Below are 26,601 nucleotides of genomic sequence, written 5' to 3'. Positions count from 1 at the left end.
TTTATCCAAAAACATACAATGAATTTTCTTTAATTACAATGACAAAAGACGATGATAATATTGTAAATAAGTTAAAGTTTAGGTGTAGTGACTGTATCACAATTAAGTTAAAGCTGAGTTAAAGTTGATACCAACAATCGTTTCTTCATAAAACTGAAGCTTTTTCAAAATTTTCATTAAAAATCATTAATGTGTTTTTCATTGAAAATTTTGTTGTGTGAAAATTTTCCATTAAAACTCACTTATATAAAATCAAAGAGTGGTTATTTGATCTAAAAGAATCAAGTAGAACCAGGAAAATGCAAAAGAACAATCTCCAGGAGGTGTGCTGCTTAAATTTTCCTGTATACTTCAATGATAGGTTGGGTGGTCATGCACGTGTGCTGGTCTTGAAACCAACAAGTCCTTATGTAACATATAATCATAGTATTAGTACCACGTTCCATTGGGTCGTCTTGAAACGAACAAGTCGAGCTTGAACCAAGCTATCTCACAAAATATATGAGCTGAATATATGAAAGTTCCGTATCGACTTTTTTTTTTTTGTTCTAACGAGTCTGTTTTTATTTTATTTTCTTATTAGTTTTTTGAGGTCAACTCATTTCACTAAAAAATTAAACTTAATTCGAATTATTTCGAGCATGTTTACAACCCCTACATGTAGTGCTTGCTGTATAAAAATTAAGGTATTTTGTTTTGAATGCGAGAAAGATTAACATGAAACAAGCGTCTAGGTCAATTGCATTCCAAATCCACAATAAAAGACATCTAGGCATAGTTGAGGGATTGGAGGGAAACTTTTAAAATTGGTTTGTAATACATCTGACAATTTGTCACCCCTATTTCAAGTTAGTCTTTATCATTTCTTTACAGGTGTGAGGTTTGGGGCACAATAAGCCAAACATCATAATTTAGTGTTGAATTAGCCGTTTACATGAGTTGAACTTACAAACTATCTTTATAAATGAAAAGAAATATTACTAGATTGTAGTAGTAAATAAATCGTTCTTGTTGAATGTGCAACAAAATGGTAATCAAATAAGACGGGCCTAGCCCAATCTCATATTGGCTTTACTAGCCCATGAAATTGATTTAAGGCCCAAATGTTTTTGGTCTACGAAAGGGAAATTAATCCATAGATTTCGGGACTTGTTTTAGCAGACGGCTTGAAAGAAAACAAGTAAAAAACATCAATTTTAGAATCTGGAATTAAATTGTATAATATTTGGGTGTTTGAATTAGGGGCCCAGACGTCACAATGGAGAGGAAGGCTCGTGACAGTGATGTAATAGAGGTTGTTATCGACGGCCGGAGTTATACATGCCAGAGTGGCTTTCTAATATCCTAGCAATTGACAAAAAAAAAAAAAACTTCTATGCAACATGTTTTAGTTGCGAGAAATGGTGGTCTATGAATGACAAACTCATTGTAAGGTTTAGTCCACCCCCCTACTCCTTTAGTGTAAACATTATCGTTTATTAAAAAAAAAAAATGATATTTTCTAAAATCACATATGAGATTTTTTTATCCATAAAGTCTAACCAATCATAAATACGACATAGTGGTATAAGTTTGAGATGATGTTTATTGTTGAAGGTTGCTAGAAGCTAAAGAATGTGTCCCCGCAACATGTTAAATGCAACAATTCGATATCTAAAATGGAAGGGACACTAACTTTGGTAGACTTTAGATTTGTTTCTGACTTGATTTTGTGGGAGGGAGAGTGATGCATTTCCTCTTTCGGACCAACCATAGTTAGAATATAACTCTCAAACTACACACACACACACATATAAGGACAGATTCGTGACGCTAATTTTTTTTTTTACACATGTTTTTGTGGAGTTTACTTGTAATGTATTTTAACAATTTGAATCATATCTTTTAGACCATAATTCATTGATTATCCTTGCAAAAGATTAGACAAATCCAAAACAATTAAGATATTCATTTGTAGAGAACAAAATGGACGAACATGATCCTACAAAGAAACCTGAAACTCTTAATTCAAAGGACATATGGTTTTAGATTTTAATAATCTTTGGTAGATATAATATTTGAGAAAAAAATTAACAAATAAATGGTTTGAATCGTTAAAATTGTGTAAAAGAACACTATAAAAAATTGTGTAAAGAAAAAATGGTACCCTACGAATTAGTCCCATTATCCCATATATGAATGAGGATAGTACCGTAGTCAGGATTTTCAAATAATGGGGTCATAATATCAATAAAAAAAGCTTTATTGAGCAATTTCGTCAAGCATCTAGTATGCACCTTCTAATTCCTATCAACGTATGCCGAAGGTTTATTCCGATATACGTCGACATTTGTAGAGGCTTGTCAACGGTGCATGCAGGATATTGTGCAGTAATGTTGAAGACTGCTAACGCATTTCAACTAAAGTATTTTTTACAAGAAAAGAGAAAAGGAAGACAAATATGATAGTAGAACAAAAAAAAAAAAAAAAAAAAAAAAAAAAAGGTAGGAGGAGAATGTTGTAATTTAGTTTCCTTAGTTGTTTATAGTGATCAAATACAATATACAAACAAATATATATGGGGTTTTTGAAGTTGTTGGGGTCAAAGACAACCAATGATCCCATATGGGCTCCGCCACTGAATGAGGAGTCTGTTTATCGTATATCGTACAACCAGTTTTTGTTAGGTACTGTTTATATTCAATTTAAAATAAAAAAATTATAATAATTTTTTACTGCACGATATACGATGAATGAATACAATTGGAGAATCCCTAAGATCCTCATAAAAAGAATATGAAGAGGATCCTCGTTCCCCATATATATCTCGGAATAGTTTTAGTTACTGTACGTATGTTGATGAAATTTGAGAAATAATCGTATTTAACCGTTTGGGTGAACGCTTTTAACAAGAAACTATGGAAGTGGACCCCGTCTAATCTCAAGGATTTAGCTAATTAAATCTGCATATTAAAAGAAGAAATCTAGCATTTCTTCATCAAGCGGGTCACATCACTCTGATCGTATATAATTAAACTAATAATTAATGGTCAAGACTGAAGCTGCAGCCTGCTGCAGGCCTTCTCTGTAATTATCGATAGGGTGCAAGTTAAAGTCCGTAACGTCGACATTTACAATACTTGGACAGTTGTATTTGCATGGAAGCTTCTATTGTTGGATTTGATTTGTACGGCCGTGCACATTGCACATGTGTGATAATATGCAACGGTTGGCAGTGTAAAGTTGGATCGGATTGTATAAGATCTAATTTTATATCAAAGAGGAAGAAATGATAATTCCTTTTCATGTATAACGTCAATTCAGAAGTTGAGTTTGATCTTTACGCTTTTTTATTTTTTAGTTACAAAAAATGAATTTTAACACTGGATTTGTAGTCTATCTTTATCAATCACCCTACTTAGTTACCCTCATCAATAGACTAACATTAGTGGCTTATATATGCTCGTTTATTTATCACATATGCATGTCGTAACTTATATATTCAAAGTGTATATTATGAAAGACGTACTAAATAACTTAATTAAGCGTTAGATACATTATTATGAATAATAATAATAATAATCTAATGAAAACAAATCATATATAAATTGAACAATGCAATCTCCTAACATATAATGGAGTGTATGTGTTGAGACTCATTGCAAGTTGCCTACTAGTTCGTACCATATAATTCTTGGTTGTTGGTTAGAGATGTCACCACCAAGTACCAACCTATATATCAGCTAAGGACCAAGCCGAACTGATAAAGCATCTCTACACACTACATAAATCAAAGATAACCTCTGGACCATAAACCCCGGCCCACACTAGTTACAACCACCTCCATCTCCGCCTACAATCCCCATTAAAGGAAAATTTAGGGTTTGTGGACAAGCTCTGGGCCAAAATACCCTAACCTAGCCAGTTCAGTAGCTTCGCCAAAACTAGTACTGATACTATACACACACACACAGCCAAATCAACATCAGTACCCACACCATCTGATTTTTATGGCTCTTGTTTCATGTGTGTTCTCTTCAAGGTGTTTTGAGTGTTGATTAGGTAGAGCTGGCAAGATGAACTCAATCTGTTAACACGATTCAATTCATTCATAAATCTTCAACTAATGGGTGACAGGGCCGGCCCAGGCCCAATGCGAGCTGGGTAATTGTCCAGGGCTCAAAAAAATTGGGGCATAAAAATTATTGGAGTGGTATATTTATATATGTTTTTATAGGAGTATAGATTTTTTAAATTTGGCTAAATGACAAAGAAATTTAAGTAGAACTAGTGGGTTTTGTTATTTGAAATTAATGAGGAGACCTTGGGTTCAAAACTTCATTTGTGTTTATTTACTTTCCAATTTTTATAAATTTCTTTTCATAAGAGTATAAATTTATAAAATTTGGCTAAATAATTAAAATGTTTGTCTATAAGCAGTGGTTTATTTTGTTTAAAATTAACAAGGAGGTCTTGGGTTCCAAACACTACGTGTGTTTTTTAATTTCTATCTTTTACAAATTCTTTTCATAAGAGTTTAAATTTATAAAATTTGGCTAAATGGTCAAGTGGTTTAATCAAAAGCAATGGTTTTTGTTTTTTAAAATTAACGAAAGGTCCAAAGTTCGAAATGCTATGTGCATGTTTATTCTTTTCAATTTTTACTCATCATCTATCTACTTGTAATCCCAAGTTTTTTTGTTCCCTTCTCTTAATAAAATAAAATTAGTTTTTATGTGTTTCTAAAAATTAACGAAAGGTCCAGAGTTCGAAATGCGATGTGCATGTTTATTCTTTTCAATTTTTACTCATCATCCATCTACTTGTAATCCCAGGTTTTTTTGTTCCATTCTCTTAATAAAATTAAACTAGTTTTTCTGTGTTTCTAAATTATTGAGTTTGAAATGGTTTTCTAAGTATAATTTTATTGAAGTGTTACGTGTGAAAACAAACAATTTTCTTATATGAAGTTAGGGCACATTTTTTAGGCATCATCCCAGGCCTAAAAAATCTCACGACCGCCCTTGACGGGTGAAGACTGAATGGTTTGAGTTAATAATGGGTGAACTCATTAGCAACCCATTAGATAACAGATGATTTTGAGTCAACCTAGGAAACCCACAATCACCCATTAATTTCAAAGGCAACATCTTTTTCGAATAAGGTTCTAAAGAAGGCCAAGAGTTCCATCGAGATCCATCTCACATGATCAGTTTGGTCACACATCACCGAAAAGATGTTTGCCCAGGAAGCATGGGAAAAGTTGGAGAATGTTTATATGGGAAAAACCGTGTCCAATAAACTTTTTTCTAAAGGATGAACTATTCGAGCTTCGACTAGAAGAAGGAGGTGATATTGAAGATCACGTATGCAGGTTCCAGAATTGCATAGCTAATCTTCAAAAGGTCGAAGAAATTTACAAAGATGATGATATGGCTATCATCTTGTTGAGGTCTCTACCTTCGTCTTTCAAGCACTTTCAAACAACTCTAATGTTTGGAAAAGAGTCCCTGAAGCTTGAAGATGTAATTCAAGCTCTTCAGTCATATGCTAAACTAGATGATATAACTGAAAGCTCTCAAGGCCTTTATGCCAAAGGCAAGGAGAGGGGGTGGGTAAAGACAAAGGAAGAGAAAACAGGCACCAAAGGTAGGTCAAAACCAATCGATCAGTTGGCCAAACCAATCGATCGCCTTGAATTAACAATTCCTCTTGTTGTGTTGTTGCTACGAGTTGCTTGTTTTTGCTCCTACCGATCACTCGCTTGATTGCTCGCCCGTTCGAAAAACTTCTTCATACTTTAGATAGTGAGGCAACTCACAACATGAGCTTATCTAATTATTTGAATCTTTTCCAAAGACAAGTATTTCTGGATTGGTAATAGAGATAAAGTACACTTATGAGCCAAGTTTTAACGAACAAGTCGAGCTATCTCATAAAAGATATGAGTTGTTCACTAGCTTTATGAGTTGAACATACCAAAGCTCCATATCAACTCATTTTTTTAAAACTGGTCTAGTATTTCTTTTAAGCTCAACTCATTTCACTTAAAAACAGAGCTTAATTCGAATTATTTCGAGCATATTCACAATCCCTACATATGGTGCTCACCTTATGAATACTATGGTGTTCTATGTTGAATGCAAGAAAGACTAACATAAAACAAGCGTGCTAGGTCAATTGCATTCCAAATCCACAAACAAAAGACATCTAGCCATGGTTGAGGGATTGAAGGAGTTCGGGAGAGATTGGAAGGAAATTGTTATAAAATTGACGTGGGATACATCAGGCAATCTGTTACCCCTATTTTAAGTAAGTTTTTATCATTTATTTAAGAAGTGTGGGGTTTGGGCTAGCCGCACAATTAGCCAAACATCATAATTTTTAGTATTGAAATAGCCATTTACATGAATCGAACGTAATACCTATCACTTCTAAATGAGAAAAAATATCACTAGAATATAGTAGTAAATAAGTTACTCTCGTTAAATGTGCAATGAAGTGCTAATCAAATGAGACTATTGTGGCTCAATCAAATATACCTCTAACTGGCCCATGAAGCCCATTTAAGGCCCAAATGTTTTTCGGCTGAATGTTTGATTTGTAAATATTTAGGTGTTTGAATTTGTAGGGCTTAGATGTCACAATGGAGAGGAAGGCCCGTGACAATGACAGTGAGCTCGAGACGATGGCTATTTCGACAGCGATGAGCTGAATGTTTGATTTGTAAATTCTGTTATTGGGTTTCGGTAATTATTCGGTTTTCTTTTGGTGATTTTGTTGTTAATTGATGATTTGCAATGTGGATGGAGGAAGAGGGTGACTTTGATGACGGCGAGGGGGAGGAAGAAGAATCAGAAATGAGGATGGAGAAGAAGAGGGGGAAGAGGAAAATGGTGATGGGAAAAAAGATAATAAAGATGCCGAGATGGCAAAACTCGAGAAAGACTGCATGAATGTTCGTCATCAGGAGCAGTAAGAGACTTCTATTCACAGTCCCTTTATTTTTAATTATAAACTCTTGATGCCTAATTGGAACATATAACTAAATAAAGTGAATATAGGAGATAATATGCATAGCCGTTGGAGGTTGGTGACCAAAATTTGATATTAGGTTACAAAAGTCATTGAATAATGTAATAGTCCGCGAGTTTAAATATAGAAATTGAATACTAGTGCCATTTTCATCTTATCTCGAGGCTACTATTCAGTATTTATTTAAGGTATTATGAAAGCACAAAATGGAGTTATATATGCATATGCAACTCTTCAATTCCAGATTAAAAGAAAGATTTATATAGTGAATTATTGTCTAATTGATGTTTATTCTTAATTTCTTATGCTACACCTTGTTTAAATCTCTTGAGTTCAGATTCTTGCTTTAGAAAGCATTCTCAAGTTCAAATAGATTACCACAAGTCACTTTTGCTTTTGCTTTTTTTTTTTTTTAATAGCATTTTGACATGTTAAGCAGCAACATTGCTACTTGTTAGTCTTCCTACATGATCTAAGAATACAATTAATTAAATAGATATAGGATCACATTGACCATAAAGTATTACCTACAACTCAACAACTAAAAATAAGATAGAGACTTGGTGGAAAACTCGAAATCCCTCATCGAAAAAAACTCAATATTACGCAATTAAATCATTAGTTTTCATGGCTTATTGTTTTTCGTTTAAGAAAACCTTCTTTTACTTTATCGTACAAAAAATCCTACTCGAAGTAAAAATTAACAGTAGTAAGTCATGGCAGCATAAAGTATAACCAGTAAATTATATCCAACATAACATAAAACACAATTTGACTAATAAACATTTAACTCAATAAATCAATTACCACATCAAACTTAAGAGTCCAACAGGTCTAAATATGTCAAAACCTTCTCCATATTCAACTTCAATTGCCCAAAAATACAGAAAAGCGGAGTAAAAACATAATTTCATCAAAAGTAAAAACATAATTTCATCAAAAGTGCTTACCCAAGGATAAGTTAAAAATAGACAATAATCAAACCTCAGAAGCTCTGGATTCTTAATCACCACAAAAATGACAAATTAAACCAAAACTAAAACTTAAAAAAAAAAAAAAAGGCAAACATCAATTATCTTGGTGTAAATTACACTTTCATACCTTAGGTTTGGGGTCTATTTCAATTCCTTACAACATCTTCAAAACATTTCACTTTCATACCTTAAGTACTATTTTATTTCAAAATAATACATCCGTTACATTTTCCATCCATTGATCTGTTAAATGCTAACATGACTGCCACATATATGCCACGTGGTTGCCAAATGTCTGCCACGTGGCAAATAAAATAATTTTTTAATTTTTTTTTTAAAAACCTGAATTTTCTCAAAAAATTGAAAAAAAAAAAGGGGTAAATTACACTTTCATACATCAAGTTTGGAGTCTATTTCAATTCTTTACAACATCTTTAAAACATTTCACTTTCATACCTTAAGTACTATTTTATTTCAAAATAATACCACCGTTACATTTTTCATCCATTGATCTGTTAAATACTGACGTGGCTGCCACATATATATCACGTGACTGCCTAATGTTTGCCACTTGGCAAATAAAATATTTTTTTAATTTTTTTTAAAAAACCTGAGTTTTCTCAAAAAAAGAAAAAAAAAAAATGAAACCAGTGCCTTCCCCCCCACCCAGCGACCCTAACCCAGAACCCAAAAACCTGCAAGAAGAAGAAGAAGAGGGGAAAAAGAAAAAAAAAAGCCCCAGTTCGTCCCACCCCGAGCCACCCCTTTTTCCCATCCCCCATCACCCCTCCCAAAAATCCCCCATCACCCACAAAAATTCCACCCGAGATTAGGTGGATCTACCAGAAAACTAGTCCAAAAATCATCTCAAACTCAAGGTATTTTCAAAACTCACCCATACTGAAAATCACGAGATCCTGACCCGAGGGAGGCGGGGAAGGGGGGAAGGTAGCGCGGCGTCACTAGGGGGGAGGGAGGTGTGTCGCGGGGTGGGGAGGTCGCACGACGCGGGGGGGGGGGGGTGTGGGGGGTGGGGCGGGGCATGGGTTTCAATTTTTTTTTTTTTTGAGAAAATTCAAGTTTTTTAAAAAAAATTAAAAAATTATTTTATTTGCCATGTGGCAGACATTTGGCAGCCACGTGGCAGACATTTGGCAGCCACGTGGCAGACATTTGGCAGCCACGTGGCATATATGTGGCAGCCACGTCAGCATTTAACAGATCAATGGATAGCAAATGTAACGGAGATATTATTTTGAAATAAAATGGTACTTAAGGTATGAAAGTAAAATGTTTTGAAGATGTTGCAAGGAATTGAAATAGACCCCAAACCTAAGGTATGAAAGTGTAATTTACCCATTATCTAGATATATAAAAGAGAGAATTTTTTAAAACTATAATTGTAAGTGGCTGGAATTTTATGTGTTTGTCCCCGTGACTTGGGAGGGAAAAAAAAAAAAATAACAATGGGGTGATTGATTGAAAAGCAGGAATGCATACCCAATTTGAGTTTCAGTATGAGATTTGAGTTGAAAGTGAAGCCTCATGCCAACTAAGAAAATTATTACTCAACCAAGACTAATGAGATGTAAGTCAAATCATCTCCAATACACAACCAAATTGTAAACGACAGCGTCATGATTGAAACAAAAGCAAATTTGGTGCACCTAAGGCAAATAGCAATGCAAACTACATGAAATTTTAAGGTTTATTATTATTATTATTATTATTTATTTATTTATTTATTATTATTATTTTTTTAAAGATAAGCCATTTTTCACATTCTGTTTTTCCTTTAATACTCATCCTATTATTTTGAGTTATACGATTGAATAAATAAATAAAAAATCAATAGACAAAAGCAAATCACTGCATAGTGAAATTGGAATTTTAACATGTATATATGAACCAAAATCGTTTAATATTGAATTGTTATTTAGTTTCATTGGTTGTTTCTTTTAGACATGAGCGTAACAACATTGATCAAAGCATATGTGTTTTATAATTTTATTGACTATTTTAGGGATATTTTTACTGTTTATAAATGTATTGATAAAGTATTTTTAATTTTTTATGGATATTTTTATTTGTATATTTATATAATTTTTTTTTCCAAACAATAGATTTTGTTAAATTAGATGATGGATTTTATTTTAAAAGAATGCATAATGTAGTATCCCACATCGCCCGTGAGGGCGTGGTCTTTGGGCCTTATATATCCATGCCCAGAGCTTTAACTTCAGAGAGGCCTTTTGTGGACTATGGTCCACAAGAACAAAACCGTGCGGTAGCTGGGTGGCTGCGACATAGTCCAGGCCCAGAATGCCAAAGCGGACAATATCCGAGAGGTTGGAGTCTGGGATGTGACAATTTGGTATCAGAGCCAGACTCACGGTCGTGGTGTGCCGACGAGGACATCGGGCTCCCTAAGGGGGGTGGATTGTAGTATCCCACATTGCCCGTGAGGGCGTGGTCTTTGGGCCTTATATATCCATACCCAGAGCTTTAACTTCAGAGAGGCCTTTTGTGGACTACGGTCCACAAGAACAAAACCGTGCGGTAGCTGGATGGCTGCGACATAGTCCAGGCCCAGAATGCCAAAGCGGACAATATCCGAGAGGTTGGAGTTTGGGATGTGACAATTTGGTATCAGAGTCAGACTCACGGTCGTGGTGTGCCGACGAGGACGTCGGGCTCCCTAAGGGGCGTGGATTGTAGTATCCCACATCGCCCGTGAGGGCGTGGTCTTTGGGCCTTATATATCCATGCCCAGAGCTTTAACTTCAGAGAGGCCTTTTGTGGACTACGGTCCACAAGAACAAAACCGTGCGGTAGCTGGGTGGTTGCGACATAGTCCAGGCCCAGAATGCCAAAGCGGACAATATCCGAGAGGTTGGAGTCTGGGATGTGACACATAAAATTAGGAAATTAATTTTGTAAATAAGGGCAAAATAGAAAAAAAGAAATGAAAATTTAAATTCTTCGAGTTGGTGACATGGATAAGTAGGTTTTTTTTTCCAACATTTCTTATAGTTGATTGATTCTATATTAAAACACCCCTCTAAAAAAGACCAAGCTACTTAAACCAAATTCACTTTAAGTTACTAAGAGCATTTTTCAGGAGATGCAGTAAAATAACAAAATTCTATTTTAAATAGTCAAATTTAAAAAAAAAAAACACATCTCCAACAAACTCTATAAAAGAGCTTCTATTACAGCAAAATGAACAGTCACTCTTTAAATTTACAGGAAAACTAACGAAAAATCTAAAAAGACTTTAGTTTTAATGAAGAATGACAAATAAATGTGTAGTGAAAAGTATCAGAGAAAAATAAAAATGTGGTTTTTCGTTAAAAGTGAATATTACCGGAAATGTTTCGTTAAAACTCCCATAATTTACAGAGCAACTGTTTATCAGCTAAATATTAACAAAATAATAAAACTCGTGAAACCTTGAGCAAAAAGAAAATGAAGATAATTAAGACTCTTTTAGAAAATGAATTGGTTGAGTTTGAATTGTTAGTAATAAAATATTTAAAGTTTGATAAAATAAAAAGCGTTGTTGGAGATAAAAAAAATTAAACCCTAATAAAAAGCGTTTATCAGCGTCCTGTGGCTTATGTACCAAGCACCTCCTTTTATAAAGGAGAAGAGCCTCTCCCCAGATTTCTCCGCTGGCCTCTCCTTCAGCTATTATAACTTTCTGAGGGTATGTGCTGATTTTTTTCCCACCATGATCTGTTGCCGATAAAATATGCACTTAGGAAATTTTTTATTAACATGTATTAAGCCTTAAAGTCTAAGGAAATTTCTAGTAGCCGAGTATAATTTGGTAGTTTTTCTGCTCTGCTTGGATGTGATTGGGGTTTGATTCGATTATTAGGGTTTTGTTGGGATATCTAAACTGAAGTGAGCTTCAAATTTGAGTTTTGCAGTCTGCAAATTGGATAATGGTGCGTAGAGCACTATGACATGGCTATAAAAGATGTGGATGCAATGTTTTCTTCTTTGGATCCTGAGTACTATGACATTCTCTTGAAGTAAGTAGTTATACCTTATGAATGCTATCTGATTTTGGTTTCGAGTATTTTACGTAATCTATTGAATTGAAATTTGAAATTTATGTAGATAATGAACTGTGTTTTGCTAGAAGGTGGTTTTGTATATCTTTGTTTTCTGTATATAGCACGGATCTCGTTAACGGTTGGTAGTAGCTGCATGATTCAATGTGCTTAAAACTATTGGAAGCTCTTTAACCAAATATAGAGTACACATGAGTATACTAGAGGGTTTTCAGTTAAACCGGTCGAGAATTTTCCCGAACGGAGAACAAAAGTAAGTAACTTGAGTTATAGAAATGAACTTGAATTTGACTGGTTACGTAGTTCTGGCTCTTTCTTTGCGTGCATTCTGTATCTTTATCATTTTAGATGGTGTGGATTATATAGGCAAGTTACCTAGACTTGTGCTTTGTTAGGGTACGAAAAAACAGTGGTCAGGCCTTATGAGAGATTTGTTTGAATCAAATATGGCGGTTGAGTATCTTATATTTCTGAAGGAATCCAATTTATATGATTAGTGGATGGGATTTTGGGAATATAAATATCACCGTGTGCGAAACATTTGTATGTTTCTTCTTATTTCGTTTCTTATCCAAGATGACAGATTATAGTCATTAGAGCGATTGTTATATGTACGGTTTTGGTGCAGTGTCATATAACCGTCCAATTGCTAGTTGAATAATTCTAAGGAGATTAAATTTGTAAATTAAATGATGAGTCACCAATAGAAATGAGAACGTTTATCAACGTTTAAATAATAATCTAATCATCAACTTTCCTTAACATTACCCTTCCACTAATAGGAGGAAGGTGTGGTCCATCCTTTATGATCCATGTATAATTTGGTTTTGTCTTTGTTTTTCATGGGATTTGTTTGTTGTTTGTTTATTTTGTTTGTCCCAAGTAAATGAAAAGCTACTAAATTAATCAAATATAGCGAGGTTAACTAAGTCTAATCCTCAATAATCACCACGTATAATAGATAAATTTAAATTAAACCATCCATCTCTAAATGTTGATAATCATCACATGACCGACATTTCATTCTCTAAATGAGTGCGTGGCAAACGCGTGGCTCATTCGTGTGGCAATTTGGTGAGAGTCAATTTGTGAGTTTGTGAGTTAGAGAACAATTTAGGAGAATCTTCTCCGTTGGTTTGGGTTCTCTACTCGTTTGGTTTAAGGTTTGGAATTTGTGGGATTTGGGTTGTGAGAGTTTAAACACTCTTTTGTAATCTTCGTTTGTTTAGTGAAATTCCTCGTCGTGCTTCGCTCGTGGATGTAGGCTTTACGCCAAACCACACAAATCTCTTGTGTTAGTTTGAGATTGTTTGTTTTAGTTTTCACCTACGACGTTGATATTGGTATTTTGTTAAAATTCGCTTCCGTTTGCCCATAAAAGTACAACAGGTGTTACCCAAGATATCTCACTAGTATGAAAAGCCTTTTTAGTTAAAAGAACCCCGCCTATGCTTTTGCAACCCCAGTTTTTGGTATCTTTGACCCCTCACAATCTCACAAAGTGATTCCCTTGTAATTCTTATGTCTCTCATGCAAAGAATAAAACCCTAAAGCCCTAATTATATGTAATGGCTTTAGTTACAAGAATGGAATCCCAATAAAGCCCACAACCTACTCTAAGGCCTGCTTTGGTACTGAGGTGATTCTAAAAAAAACTGGTATAAAAAAAAGCTGGGAGTTGTTTTTGTGTTTGGTAAACATTCAGCTTCAGCTTTTTTTCACAGTTTTGGGTGAAAAAAAAGCCAAAAACAAGAAGCTGCAAAACCCAGCTTTGAAAAACTGGCTTTTTTTCACATCTGTTTTACATAAAAGTTTACCAAACACTATAATACTATTTTTTTTTTCAAAATCACTTTTACAAAAAAGTTTACCAAACACTCTGCTGCTTTATTTCACAGCTGCTTATTCTCACAACACAGCAGAAACAACTTTTTTTCAAAGCACATCAATACCAAACCAGCCCTAAATAGGCTTAGGCATACCAATTGATCAACCAGAACAACAATTCCTCTCGTTGTACTATGCTGCTACGCATTGCTTGTTTCTACTCCTACCTATCGCTCGCTTGATTGATCGTCTGTTCCAAAAATTTCTTCTTTGCATTTTAGATAATGAGGCAGCTCACAATATGAGCTCATCAAATTATTTAAATTTTTTTTCAAAGAGGGGTATTTTGGATTGGTAAGAGAGAGAGAGAGAGAGAGAGAGTATATTTATGAGACAAGCTTTACTGAACAAGTCGAGCTATCATGAGCTGTTCACTAGCTTTATGAGCTAAAAAACCAAAACTCCATATTGACTCTTTTTTTTTAATGAGTCTAGCATTTTTTTTTAGCTCAACTCATTTCACTAAAAAGCTGAGGTTAATTCAAATTATTTCGAGCATGTCTATAACCCCTATATGTGGTGCTCACTTTTTGAAAACTATGATGTTTTGTGTTGAATGCAAGAAAGACTAATATGAAACAAGTATGCTAGGTCAATTGTATTCCAAATCCACAAATAAAAGACATATGGCCATAGTTAAGAGATTGGAGGGAAACTGTTATAAAATTGGCTTGGGATACATCCGATAATCTGTCATCCCTATTTTAGGCAAGTCTTTATCATTTCTTTAATAGGTATGGAGTTCGGGCTAGCCACACAATGAGCCAAACATCATAATTTAGTATTGAGTTAGTCATTTACATGAGCCGAACCTAAAATCTATCATTTACAAATAAAGAGAAATGTCATTAGATTGTAGTAAATAAATCGCTCTCATGAAATGCGTAATAAAGTACTAATCAAATGAGACAGGCTTGGCTCAATCTAATGTTGGCCTAACTTACCCATGAAGCTTATTTACGGCCCCAAAGTTTTTTGGTCTAGGAAGGGGAAAATAATCGACAGATTTTGGGACTTGTTTTAGAAGACCACTAGATAATAAGCCACCGCGTTGCAGCGGGAACCAACTGTCATAAATGAACAGAGGGACACATAAGTAAATGAGGTCGATAAGATAAGCAGCTTAACTTTTATATACATTCAACTGAGCATAGCTTATTCAAGGGTTAAAGAGGGCAGTTAAACTGATTGAAATAAAAACAGTCACAACACATGACATGATTAGATGGACCATTGCATTATCTGTAAGTTAAGTTGTCGCCCAATAAAACAGAAACACTTTCCAATGCATTACAAAATAGATTTTGATTCAAGTATACGTTGTATGACAGTGAATAAGTTCCTGCTGATTTTCTCCATCCATCTAGCCTATGAGAATCAGAAGTACAACCTTGAACTCCAGAGCTTCGTTCACCAGAATGACTTCCCATTCCTAAAATTAGGCAAATACATTGATGTCACATTAGCTGAAATTATGTTATAATGACACGGTTTAATAATCCAATGAATTAAAAAAAAATCAGAAATGTGAGTTCTAATTGAATTCATTCACAAACAATTACTATATTAATTTGAAAATTAAATGGGGTGTATCCGCAAACTGACCATCCTAAATCTCCTGCTTAATTTTGTGTGCCGCATTGTTTGATATCTGCAGTCCATTGTTATTCGGCTTGACACATGTTTGAGCAGGGGACTCCATGAGAGCTACAATGTGAATAAAACGTAATTATTACTAATTATAAGCAATGTTATCAAACATACATAAAATGGTATGCTCTAGTTTTATTCCTTTCCACAAAGCTCTCATGTTCAACTCTTATGAAATACTGAGTTCGATACAAATTAATGACAGAAATACTCCAGCATGTTTTGAGTTTTAAGTACTACTACTTAAACATGTTAACACACCCATAAGCTGACTAATTGTAATTAGTCTGATGATGCAATTTCTATGTACTTATATGAAGAAGAACCAATAGAGTGAGTAAAAACAAATTCTTAGTAAAAGAATTAACCAATTCTAATCAACAACTACTAATCAAACCGCAAAAGCAACATATGAGTTTTTCTGGCTTCAAACACAGAACCAATAGAGTCAAAGGTCCTCATATGCATTATGCGAAAAAACTCATTACGGTATCAAAAATCATAACTTATAGTTAAACCAAAAAAAGTAAGAGACACACAATTGATGTTCTTTATGTCCATCTAAGAGATGGGCATGTAAATTTTGTGAAGAAACACCTGCTGGTTTTGTCCAACCTGAGAAAATATGGAGTTCTCATTGAAGATTCATTGCTTGAGTAGTTTATTTATTTAAGTAATTTCTATTTTGTTGAGAAAATGATACTGCCATAAAAAATAAAAAAAGAAATACATAACAGCACAATCAAATAATTTTTTAATGTTTTGTACAGTCTGGTAGAAGGTGCCCGAATCAAAACAAAATGGATATCTGCAAACTTGCCCGAATCACATCCAACTCTATCAATTACTTCTGAGATAGTAAAAAAACCATGAAATTGTGCAGTCACTGAAGACTAACTACTGAAATCACAAAAGAAAAACAACCCATTTCATAAATTAATGAATGAAAGGAGTATAAAATTCAATCATAAACTAAGAAGAGTGAGAAAACATGTAGAAAGTTTTCTTATAAGAAAATTTGTATACATTAATAATTTAGTCCTCGGGCTTAAGAATACTATGTACTACACACATTATTGTAATCAATTGCTCAGATAATTCAGGAGGCGAAAACCAAAAGGCAAATTTTTTTTCATTTCATGCCTTGAAAACAGACAGTCCATACAGTCCAAAAGGATATAATACTAGCTGAGGGTGATCCACTTAAATGCATAAAATTGGTGATTGACCTGTAATTTAAAATAGGAGCCCAGTCAGTCCTATATAAAGAATTCTAGTGAAAGATATGAGCTATCTCATCAAAGATATGAGCTGTTCACTAGCTTTATGAGCTGAAAATACCAAAACTCTATGTTGACTCATTTTTTTTAGCGAGTCTAGCAATTTTTTTAGCTCAACTCATTTCACTAAAAAGCTGAGCTTAATTCAAATTATTTCAAGCATGTCTACAACTCCTATATGTGGTGCTCACTTTATGAAAACTATGATGTTGTGTGTTGAACACAAGAAAGATTAATATGAAACAAGCGTACTAGGTCAATTGTATTCCAAATCCACAAATAAAAGACATCTAACCATAGTTGAGAGATTGGAGGGAAACTTTTATAAAATTGGCTTGGGATACATCCGACAATCTGTCACTCCTATTTTAGGCAAGTCTTTATCATTTCTTTAATAGGTATGAAGTTCGAGCTAGCCGCACAATGAGCCAAACATCATAATTTAGTATTGAATTAGTTATTTACATGAGTTGAACTTAAAATCTATCATTTACAAATAAAAAGAAATAACACTAGATTGTAGTAAATAAGTCGTTCTCGTAGAATGGGCAATAAAGTACTAATTAAATGAGACAGGCTTGGCTCAATCTAATATTGGCCTAACAAGCCCATGAAGCTTATTTAAGGGCCCAAAGTTTTCTGGTCTAGGAAGGGGAAAATAATTGACAGATTTTGGGACTTGTTTTAGAAGACAGGTTTGGGTTTAAGAAACGGCCCCAAAACCCAAACTCTGCAGCTTCTTCTCAGCCTCCTTTGTGACTCTCAACTCTTGTCGTCTTTTTTCTCCTTGCAGCTTCAAAAGGTTTGGGATTCGTAAATTGGTTTGGATATTTGAAATGAAGTTGTATCAAAGCAATGGAGATGAATGGCGATGAAGGCTCTTGACAGTGACAGTGAGTTCGGGGACAATGGCGATTTCAACAGCAATGAGTTGAATGTTAGTTTGATTTGTAAATTCTGTTATTGGGTTTCGGTAATTATTCAGTTTCTTGTGGTGATTTTGTTGTTAATTGATGATTTGTGATGTAGATGGAGCAGGAAGAGGATGACTTTGATGATGAGCACGACGGCGAGGAGAAGGAAGAAGATGGAGAAGAAGTTGGGGAAGAGGAAAATGGCGATGGGCAAAATGATAATAAAGATGCCGAGATGGAAGAACTCGAGAAAGAATACATGAACCTTCGTCATCAGGAGCAGTAAGAGACTTCTCTTCACAATCCTTTTATTTTTAAAGAAAGATCTTCTTAAAGGTCAAGCAGTGAAGAACCAAAGGGTACGTTGTTCAAAATAATAACTCTTGTAATATCCATGAAATAGGTTTTTTTTTTTACCATCAAATTATTGCTCCTTGTTTAAAGCTTCTTTTTATGCCAATCCTTAAAGTTGAAAAAAATTATTTATATAGTGAATTATTGTCTGATCGATGTTTATTGAGTTCAGATTCTTGCTTCAGAAAGCATTCTCAAGTTCACATGGAATCATGGATTACATTTTGTGTTTGTAGTTTTTAATAACCGTTTAAATTCTCATAATGTGTGTTTAGCTTATAACTGTACTATTAGCTGAGATAGAGTTTAATTTTATCCAATCAAACGTTAAGGAAATGCTTCAAGTTTCCTCGATTTCATATGATTGTGAGGGTTCCCCAAATTTCAAAAGTTCCACTACAACAGTTACTATAATTAGTCAGATTAAGTTGGTACTAAGTTATCATTAAGAGTGTAAGAGTGTTAATCAAGAAGAATGGATTGAGCTCAGCCTTGCCTAAGCTTATCCCAAAACACAAAGCATCGAGGTTGAGCTTGGACCGACTCAATTGTTAATGTAAATCTTCTCACATCAGCTTTGGGTCTGCTGAATTGTAGTGAAGTATGTGCTTAGTTCTCATTGAGGTCACGCCAGTCCCAACTTTAAGTAACTAAGTCTGAGCCATGACATCATTCAAACAATCTGCATCTTCAGCTATGGAACCTAATCAATCCCGAACTTCTATTCTTCAAGTTTTTATGTTTTTGTAACATTAAAAATGGAACAAGCCAGCAGTTATTCCTGCTGACAATCACAACCTAATTGATCCTGAACTTCTATTGTTTATTGATTCTGATTTTTCACTATTTGATTATCCGCTGAGACATCATTTTATTCCTTGAAAAGGTTGCATGCTAAGAAGAAGAAAATTGTTTCTAATAGTTGCAAGATAAGGTATCAATAGATTCTTTGGTTCCCTATGTGAAACTGCTGTGATTTTGTTTTGGAATATCTTGGAGCATATGTTGAGCAAACTAGGCTAGATTGTTTAAGGCTTATTGCATTATGCTTTTGCAGGTATAATGTTTATGAGAAGATAGTAAATTTCATGGCTCCAGAGACCATGGTCAATAATTTGTTCGGGTTGAAGAAGCAGAAACCAGCTTCCGTAGTGTAGTAGCGATGCAAGGCTGAATCAGCTGTATAGTCCTTGAATCTCAGGCTAAGAAATTGTCTGCTGTTAATTTATTTGATATATTATTCAATATAATATCTGTTGCACTGATATTTATGTAATTTACACAATTTTTCAATGGGAGCCGAGTCTTTAAGATGTATGATTTTGTTGTAAATGACAATTAATATCTGTAAATTTGACATTTACAGAAATATTTTCCCCCAATTCGATGAATTGATTCTTGCCTGGTATTGCTAAAGATACGTCCTTCCCTTGTATATTTCGAATCATTTTTTTTTCAATTATTTACTGCTAGTATACAACCATCTGTTTATATTCTTTAGTACAGGATTGTATGCAATCAAGGGCAGGGAAGAAAAATTCTTAAGTATCGCTAATGTTGGATGTATTTTATGCTATATTTATGCAATATCTGATGATGTTGAACACATCTGAAACTTCGATATTTTGAAGGCAGAAAACATCTTGAAAACAAGGAGGGAACCCAAAGATGTCTGTATCGAATAAAATTACAAACTCATGGATGGCTTGTGGACTATTGTCACTTCTTTTTCTGGGAGATGGATGACCGAACTACTAGAGCAAGCGTGAAAAATAAGCCGGCAGCTGTGAGGAGCACCTTCCAGCCTCTGAGGCCGCAGTTGTTACTGGCAGCCGCTGCAGCTTTTGTCCTTGCAATTGTATAATCAGGTTCATCCTCTTGCCCTTCTTTGTCTAAAAAATATACAAATAACATAAACTTTATGTTTTTTAATTGAATACAGACAGACTTGAAAGCGTTTGGATGGAGTATAATTCATTGCAATACAACAACACAGCATACCTGTGTCTCCTTCATCAGCGTCCATGATGAGGCGATTAAACCATCTCACTTCAACAATTGCGACTTTGAAACCAATGGAGTATATTCCTGGTATATGCTCCCACAGGGACAAATCTCCACCGATGACAAATGGATCATTAGGATCTGATTCGGTGTTGTGTTGGGTATTTATCCTCATATTATTCTGGTGCTCTTGCATAAGCTCGACACCAAACTCCTTTATCCGAAACAACTTATTTGGTCCAGTCATTACTGAAACCACCACTTGATCTCCACATTGTAATATTGTTTCGTTCTCCATCTTCCAATGGCTCAACCATATCATATCTTCTCCGTCACCTGGGATACCATAGAATACTGGGTAATAGATCCACTTCAGACCCTTGCTCTTGTTACTTAATTTGATTATGTTTGAAACCCATTCCCATCCACCATCATTATAATTAGAATTCTCCTCGTTTGCATAGGTAGCAAAGATGTTCAAGCCTCGGATTCTATGACTAGAAGGGAGTAAAGGGACACTAAAAGATATGGAGGACTTGGTACTTTTATAGCTGAACCGGCCTGGAACCTCATTCCCAACAAAAAATGTGCTGAATATACCATATTCATACAGTCCCTATACATTTTCCATAATCATCACAACATTACTAAGCCATTTATTTCCCATTATATACATGATATGAGAGAGAGAGAGAGAGAGAGAGAGAGAGAGGCGCACCTGGACATGACTCACTTTTGGATGTGAGAATAGTTGGCTGTTCATTCGAATTGCAGGCATGGATTCCAAGTTGCACAAGCCCAAAAGTTTGATCATTTCCGCATCAACTCTATCAATAGGCTCTAACTTGTATAAGCGCTTCCACTCAACTAGATTCCAGTTCTCATCCACCGTGCACGTTGTAGACCATGGCTTAGGGTCAAGAGATGTTATTTTTCTTAATGATATGCATCCGGCTATACTCATTCTTTGTACTTTCGGCAACCCCACAAGCGATTCGAGTCTTTTACAACCATTGAAAGAGAGTTTATCGAGCCTCCTCAAACCTTTGATGAAACCTGGCAGACTGCAAATTGGATTCTCACCTAACTTTAGTTTTCGCAACGAGGATAGACTGCTTAAATCCCTACAAAAGGCATCATCAGAAAGATTGCACCCCTTGAGACTCAACTCTAGTAAAGAGCATGCAAAAGAACTCAAAATAGTTGAACTTCTTTCTGGCCACAATTCACTTATTGGAATTCCATCTATTTCAAGAACTTTCAGAGACTCCATCTTCTTCATCATCTCCACTGGAAACTCTTCAAGATTTGAGCAGCCAGATAAAATGAGTTTTTCAAGTGATTTAAGCATGCACATGTTCTTCGGAAGCATCCTAAGATTCTTGCAATCCTTCGTATTCAAGTACACAAGTTTCTCCAGGTTTCCAATGGACTCATGAACATCAATCAGGCTGGTGCAATCAACAAGAATCAATTCTTCTAGACTAGGGCAAAGTGAGAAGTCCATGATTTCAATGAGGGAATGGGAATGGCTGACGTCAAGGATCTTCAACGATGGAAGAATCTGTGGAAACAAAGGAAAAAAGAAAAAGAAAAAAAAAACAATGAAATAAGTATCTAACATAAGAAATTAGTCATCGAATTAAAGAAAACATAGGAGTTCATTTTAACACATGGAGTTAGTCAATAAATAAAAAACTAACAAAATAAGGAAAATGAATTGAAATGCGTAGAGTAACATACTTGTGTTCCTTTCCAGACTTGTCTTAAGCTGCTATGTTGCATTTCAAGAACAATTAGACACTCCAAAGGAAGATCAACAGGTATAGAATCCAATGGAAATTGAAGCCAACACAACCATCTTAATCTTGTAGGGAAATCTGCATAACATCCATCCAGTCGTACATGACTAAGATGGAGTAGTTGTAAATTGTGCATCCTTTCAAATGCATTGGTTTCCAAGACGGTCTCATTTGTGTTTATTGGTTTGTTTGCAAGATGCATACGCATATCCAGGGCAAGACCTTGAATTGTTTGTGTACCCTAACAGAAAAAAAAAAAAATAGTTATAACATTATTATGGATAGTTTTCACAAGGAGATATACATATATAGACATAAAAGGCATGTTTCTTACATTCTTTTCCCTCAATACTTCGAAAGAATCCTTATGGTGCCATAATCTACTACGTTTTCCAGACTCTTCTGATTCGTGGCGAACAATTTCTCTTCCCATGTCACGGATCATGTCATGCATTTGCACGTTGTTGTATCCATCAATTGTCACCAAACATCTATCAATGAGATTTTGAATGCCAACAATTGTACAGAAATCACATCCATCGAGTATTCTAACAACGTAGTTTTTGTCCCTTCCTATTAGGAAACAAGCAATGTGGAGGAATAATTTCTGGTCATGGTCATCTTGTAAACTGTCATAACTTATTCTTAGTTTATTCATGATTTCACCATTAGGGATAACTTTTAGCTTCTCCAATGCACTTTCCCATACATCTATACTTTCCCCTGATAAAGAAGAACCCAAAACTTTTAGAGCTAATGGAAGTCCGCCGCTATGTTGCACTACCATTTTTGAATGCTCCATGTAATTTTCTATGGGACGGTCCTGGCCAAATGCATGCCAACTGAAAAGCTCTAGTGATTCATTGTCATTCAAAGTTTCAACTTTGTACACCTTTGTAACTTGATGTGCTCGTAGCAATCTTTCACGCCTAGTTGTTATAAGTATCTTACTTCCGGGATAAAACCAATCTTTCATTTTTAGTACTGCATCTAATTGGTCCATATGGTCCACATCATCAAGGACAAGTAGAACTTTTCTAGAGCTTATGGCGCTTTCAATCTTAATTATTCCCTCGCTAACAGTATGTATTTCCACTTTTCTACCGATCAAAATATCAGAAAGAAGTTGCATTTGTATTTGAACTAAGCCATTTGGTCGATCTGCTCTTTCTTTGATATTTTCAATGAAACTACTGCCTTCAAAGCTTCTAAAATTTGAATTGTAAACATGTTTTGCAATGGTTGTCTTCCCTAGTCCAGACATGCCATACACAAGAAGTATACCAACATCACTTGATCCATCTTGTAACCACAAATTGATGCGTTCGACTTGAAATTGGATTCCAATCAATTTTGGTTCAACACTCAATAGTGTGCGACTTAACTTGTCTCCAATCACTTTAACAATTTTCTTGATAAACTTTGACTCGTACCTAATAATTTGCAAACAACATAAAAAATAAATCAAAGCTTTCATGTGTAATAAACCATCTTAATGTGACTAGTTTTTTTTTTTTTTCCAATTGGAAAGTGGTAGATGTTTTCTCTCTAGTGTCTGGTACGTTTTATGTGTTTTTGTTAAGTAATTTAGCACTTGTGGTTATTACCCCTAAACAATTATAAAGTTTTTATTGGAGTAGAGCTGCCCAATTAAGATTTCACTTCAGGGAAGCTGCCAACATTTTGGGTTAAAAGGGGATAGGTGGCTTTAAGTTCGACTAGCCTTTATGCGCGCTCACACGCGTGCATAATGTATTTTTTGAATCACGGCGTGCTACACACGATTTACATGTTTTAAATATATTTATATGCGTAAATTGACAAAAGGAAAATTTCAGGTAAACTAAATTTGTAGATAAAATTTTAGAAACTAAAGGACATGGAAGTTAATGATTAATTTATTACTTAAGCGGTGATAAACGTATTCATTTTTAACACATCATTTAGTTTACAAATTATGTTTCTAAATTTGGGAACTTTTATGAAAAGAGCTTGAGCTAAATTCATTTAACCAAAAACTATGCTATAATTTTATTTAATAAAAAAAAACATTTAATGAAACCCTTAACTTTAATAAAAAGAATAAAATAACATAAATTTTAATGAAAAAGACATAATTTTAATATTAAAAAAAACCAAAAAATAAAATAGTGACTGTCCTCACACTTACTATTTTATGAAACTTACTACACAGTTTATAAAACTTATTACATTATTTATGAAAAATATTACATTGTTTATGAAACTTAACAATACTATATTGTTTAAGAAACTTAATGGTACTACATTGTTTATGAAACTTAACAGTACTATATTGTTTATGAAACTTAACAGTACTATATTGTTTAAGAAACTTAATGGTACTACACTGTTTATGAAACTTAACGACATTATATTGTTTATGAAACTTAATGGTACTACACTGTTTATGAAACTTAACGACATTATATTGTTTATGAAACTTAATGGTACTACACTGTTTATGAAACTTAATACTACACTGTTTATGAAACTTAATGGTACTACACTGTTTATAAAACTTAATAGTACTACACTATTTATAAAACTTAATACACTATTTATGAAATTTAATGCGTCTTAGGAACACGTGTTTATATTTTATGTTTTTTTTTTTTATCTTTTTGGTCTTATGATTAAATAAAATTATTAGATAGTTTTTTTTTTTGTTAAAATGTAAAGTTTTGAAGTCCGTTTCATTAATTTTTCTTCTAAATTTAGTCTCTCTATCATCCGTATATAAATCAAGGTCGCTACAGATCATATATCAATTTGACTCAAGAAAGAGAAGACAAATGGAGAAAATGAAAGTTACCCATCAGCTTGATTTTGTAAGACCACGCCTGCTAGATCTGCAACCTCTGCAAGTGCCTTCCTCCATCCCTTCACCTTTTCCGGCGATTGAGATTTCTGGTGTCTTGCAAATGCTTTTCCAATACTTTCTGTCTGCTTCCTCACATGGGACGGATCGACATGGTAGAAGACTGGTAAAACTACATGGTCCGAGGGAGGCCTCTTGCGTTCAAGGATCATCACAAGCTCATCAAGGCACCATCTGGATGATGCGTAATCTTCTGAAAACACAACAACAGAAGTTCGTGACAGCTGGATCGCTTTCTGCAGTCCTGGCCTTATATCTTCTCCTCTCTCAAGTTCATCGTCGTCTCGGAACGTGAGAAATCCTGCGTTGTTCAAGGCTGTGTAGAGGTGGTCGGTAAACGTCTTGCGGGTTTCTTCGCCTCTGAAGCTCAAGAACACGTCGTAGCGATAACCCCGAAATTTTTTGGAATCAGAGGAGGTTCCTTGAGATGTTCTCACGAGAGCCATTGATGTGGATCGATGTTCAAACCAAAAAAACTGGTCCTTGCTAGATGCAATGCAAATGTCTCTGTGCAGGGGATATTTAATTCCTATCTACTTCCAGGAAAATTTACAAACAATTATAAAAAGGGTTGTTCCCATGCTTGACCCAAAAAGTCTTTCTTTAAATCATGGCCAGCCGCTAGTGGCAGATATTAAAACAAAAGGTTGTATAGGGTCCTTCCTATCTACTTCCAGGAAGATTCACAAACAATTATAAAATGGGTCGTGTTCCCATGCATTGACCCAAAAAGCTTTTATTTTAAGTCATAGCTGGCTGCTAGTGGCAGTGTCCTAAAAATAAAATTGCACCTATAGTGCAAATAAAAAGGAAATAAAACATAATTAAGTTGTGTATAAAATACGTGATAAAAGAAGGGATGTGATATCTACACACTTTATTTTATTTTTTACACACATTTTTAATTTTCGGTCGTCAGATCAGATGAATTGAAAAAGATCAACGAACATAAATTAACAAGAGGTGTGTGAGAAGTAATTTAGAATGTGTGGATGACACATCTCTAAAAGAAAGGGTCCTTGTACGCTCGAAAACGTCATTCGTAGAGGTTAGTAAAGAATAAATAAAAAAATACATCAATGAACCAAATAATAGTGTAAGATAACAAAATAAACAATGACATTGAGTTGAAGAGTAAGAATTCATATATATCATATTTTCCCTACAGTACTACAAAATACAACTCGCTTCTATCATATTACTAGTTTAACTTGTTAAAAGTTGCTACAGATGAGTGTATGGGTTTGTGGTTTTATAGTATAATATCTACTATTTTCTTGACATTTATCTTGCAATTTCCATTCCACCTGCAAACTGCTTTGTCAAGTCAATACCGCCACAACAATAATACTTGTTTCCTATTTGACTGAATATATCACAGCTGCTGCAAGCGTGGAGATGACGCCGTGGTGTTATGTGATAAGAGATGTTGCAGCTTCAAATAAATTTCATTGGATATTCTGTAGATAGGTGAAAGGGGATAAATAGATCAAACTATTAAACTAAATCTTAGAAAGACAATTAGCAGGGACCAAAATAATTGTTACATTGACGTAGTACCTGTAACCTGTCATTTGAGATTAGAAAGACAATTAGAAAGACAACATAATTGCACCTATGGTTGCAAATAAAAAGGAAATAAAATATAATTAAGTTGTGTATAAAATGCGTGATAAAAGAAGGGGTGTGGTATCTACACACCCTATTTTACTTTTTACATACGCTTCTAATTTTCGATCGT

The 26,601-nt window shown here is 34.5% G+C and overlaps 2 protein-coding genes across 6 annotated transcripts; one reads left to right on the top strand and one right to left on the bottom strand.

Annotated features, from left to right (window-relative positions):
* Positions 1 to 17,552: 17,552 nt before the first annotated feature.
* On the top strand, positions 17,553 to 20,538 carry LOC148695661 (uncharacterized). Of its 5 annotated transcripts, none has more exons than XR_015964811.1 (6): positions 17,553 to 17,824; positions 17,917 to 18,083; positions 19,042 to 19,089; positions 19,213 to 19,336; positions 19,791 to 20,023; positions 20,098 to 20,538. XR_015964811.1 is itself a non-coding variant. In XM_088697953.1 (5 exons), the coding sequence occupies exons 1-4, from the start codon at positions 17,753 to 17,755 to the stop codon at positions 19,310 to 19,312; spliced, it is 387 nt and encodes a 128-aa protein (XP_088554079.1). In that variant the 5' UTR covers positions 17,553 to 17,752; the 3' UTR covers positions 19,313 to 19,336; positions 19,522 to 19,571. The 5 variants fall into 5 exon arrangements, 3 of the variants coding, with proteins under 3 accessions (XP_088554079.1, XP_088554078.1, XP_088554081.1); XR_015964812.1 differs by having other exon boundaries at positions 19,787 to 20,023; XM_088697953.1 differs by lacking the exons at positions 19,791 to 20,023; positions 20,098 to 20,538 and adding an exon at positions 19,522 to 19,571.
* On the bottom strand, positions 19,702 to 25,453 carry LOC137735372 (TMV resistance protein N). Its single transcript, XM_088697929.1, has 6 exons — positions 24,795 to 25,453; positions 22,296 to 23,394; positions 21,903 to 22,202; positions 20,878 to 21,723; positions 20,157 to 20,775; positions 19,702 to 20,047 (listed from the first exon to the last, which is right to left on the bottom strand). Exons 1-6 carry the CDS (start codon positions 25,304 to 25,306, stop codon positions 19,875 to 19,877), a joined length of 3,549 nt encoding a protein of 1,182 aa, XP_088554055.1. The 5' UTR covers positions 25,307 to 25,453; the 3' UTR covers positions 19,702 to 19,874.
* Between the last annotated feature and the right edge of the window lie 1,148 nt (positions 25,454 to 26,601).

Source organism: Pyrus communis, chromosome 7 (genome assembly GCF_041283825.1).
Source record: "Pyrus communis isolate YQ-2024b chromosome 7, ASM4128382v1, whole genome shotgun sequence".
NCBI lineage: Eukaryota > Viridiplantae > Streptophyta > Magnoliopsida > Rosales > Rosaceae > Pyrus > Pyrus communis.
This window is presented reverse-complemented; position numbering and strand designations above follow the sequence as displayed.